Source organism: Ailuropoda melanoleuca, unplaced genomic scaffold (genome assembly GCF_002007445.2).
Source record: "Ailuropoda melanoleuca isolate Jingjing unplaced genomic scaffold, ASM200744v2 unplaced-scaffold11384, whole genome shotgun sequence".
Lineage (NCBI taxonomy): Eukaryota > Metazoa > Chordata > Mammalia > Carnivora > Ursidae > Ailuropoda > Ailuropoda melanoleuca.
In genome coordinates, this window is record NW_023179820.1 from 5,783,573 (window position 1) to 5,785,941 (window position 2,369).

A 2,369-nucleotide genomic window follows, 5' to 3' on the forward strand; every position below is an offset into this window, starting at 1 on the left:
TTATTTGTTATTAACGATTTTACAACCCTGCGAAGACCAGAGTATTAGAAAACAGGTGATTTGCATTTTAAAATTACATTTACTTCTCTTTTCTGTACAGTTATGTAGCATAAATGTAACTTAAAATTTAAAATTACATTAGCCCATTTGGGGCATGGTGTTTTAAAAAATAGAATGGGAGCCTCGACTTCATTGCTCTATTAAAAGAGACCACCAATACCCATGCTTTGCTTCTCTTAAAATTAATTCTTAACAGGAGAGCATTTTATTAATTCAAATGGAGTGACGTTCATATGGAAGGAAGAAAGGATTTATGAGTAATGCGGATATCTGTCCCACCGCTGGGGTGGGGGTGGTGAGGGAGGCGGTCTGGTCAGCGGAGAGCAGTTGCGGCTGCGCCATCCCTAAGCTTCCAGGCTCGCAGGCTGGACCCGCGGAGACGCGAGCGCTGTAGTCTGGGGCAGAAGCTGGGAGGGGGACTTTCGGCTGGCTGCCACCGCAGCCGTCTCCGCAGCCTCCTCTCCTGACCGCTCCAGAAAAGGAGCCCCTTCCCTGGGCCAGCTAGGTGAGATAGAGATTGCTACTGAACTTGCTACTAGGGAGGGAACGCCGAAGCTAGAGGGACCCGCGTCGGCCAGCGGCGTCTTAAAGAAGAGGAGACAGGTTTGTAGTGTTCCTTTAAAGGGTAAGGACTCTTATCTCTGTAGCACTTTGTTCGATGTATTCAACTGGTTAGAATAAGATTTCAACAGGTAGCAGAGAATGATCACGTGGGGGCAGATTTGGGGGCGCCGCGCCATCCTTCCCCTCCCCTCGGAACCGCACCTCTCCGTATAGTTGCACGTCGACCATCGTGACCCGTGCTTTCAATTCCGTTTTGCAGCCTAGGAGTCCGCGGCGACGGTGGGCTAAAAGGACAGCCAGGAAAGAGCCTAGTCCGGAGAAGCCACAGCAGGACTTGGAGCGCAGGTCCGCGCAGACGCGGGCTGGGGGAACTGCAGAGCCTCGCAGGGCGTTGGTGGAGGAAACCGGGTCGCCGGCCCCACTGCCCTCGCCAACATGCACAACGCATCATTCTCGGAGCTGGGGCCGGCCAACACGTCGTGCTTGGGACCTGCGCTGGGCTGCCCCAACGCGTCGAGTCCGCCGCCGCCACTGCCGCCGCCGCTGGCGGTGGCCGTGCCGGTCGTCTACGCGGTGATTTGCGCCGTGGGGCTGGCGGGCAACTCGGCGGTGCTGTACGTGCTGCTGCGGGCGCCCCGCATGAAGACCGTCACCAACCTGTTTATCCTCAACCTGGCCATCGCGGACGAGCTCTTCACGCTCGTGCTGCCCATCAACATCGCCGACTTCCTGCTGCAGCAGTGGCCCTTCGGGGAGCTCATGTGCAAGCTCATCGTGGCCATCGACCAGTACAACACGTTCTCCAGCCTCTACTTCCTCACGGTCATGAGCGCCGACCGCTACCTGGTAGTGTTGGCCACAGCCGAGTCGCGCCGGGTGGCTGGCCGCACGTATAGCGCCGCGCGCGCGGTGAGCCTGGCCGTGTGGGGGCTCGTGACGCTGGTCGTGCTGCCCTTCGCCGTCTTCGCCCGGCTCGACGACGAGCAGGGCCGGCGCCAGTGCGTGCTGGTCTTTCCGCAGCCCGAAGCCTTCTGGTGGCGGGCGAGCCGTCTCTACACGTTTGTGCTCGGCTTCGCCATCCCCGTGTCCACCATCTGCGTTCTCTACAGCATCCTGCTGTGCCGGCTTCGCGCCATACGGCTGGACAGCCACGCCAAGGCTCTGGACCGCGCTAAGAAGAGGGTGACTCTCTTGGTGGTGGCGATCCTGGCCGTGTGCCTCCTCTGCTGGACGCCCTACCACCTGAGCACCGTGGTGGCACTTACCACTGACCTCCCGCAGACGCCTCTTGTCGTCGCGCTCTCCTACTTCATCACCAGCCTGAGCTACGCCAACAGCTGCTTCAACCCCTTTCTCTACGCCTTCCTGGACGACAGCTTCCGCAGGAGCTTCCGCCAGCTGCTGGCCTGCCGCCCGGCCGCCTAACCCTCCACCCGCCCCGCTCCGCTCGCCCTGCGCCCCAGTCCTGGCCGCCCCATCCCCGGCCGGTGCAGAGGGAGTGGGAGCCCGAGCGCTCGGGAGGCCTCCCTGAGCTGCAGTCTCCTGCCCCAACCCCGAAAACTTGCTAAAGATTCAGATTCTTGGGCTCCGGCTCAGACATAGCCTCAGAACACGCTAGGGCTGCGCCCTCAATTTGAATTTCCCAAGCCTTCCAGATGATGGAGGAGCACGCTAAGTATAAGGACTGTTGAGTCTGAGAACGCAGGTGGAACTCTCCCTAACGCCAAAGGGCACCGAGTTAACTC

General features: G+C 59.3%; 1 protein-coding gene across 1 annotated transcript; it reads left to right on the plus strand.

Annotated features, from left to right (window-relative positions):
- The first annotated feature begins 410 nt into the window (after positions 1–410).
- Positions 411–2,167, plus strand: NPBWR1 (neuropeptides B and W receptor 1). The gene is made up of 2 exons (XM_002930256.3): positions 411–663; positions 884–2,167. The coding sequence occupies exon 2, from the start codon at positions 1,060–1,062 to the stop codon at positions 2,047–2,049; it is 990 nt and encodes a 329-aa protein (XP_002930302.2). The 5' UTR covers positions 411–663; positions 884–1,059; the 3' UTR covers positions 2,050–2,167.
- The last annotated feature ends 202 nt before the right edge of the window (positions 2,168–2,369 follow it).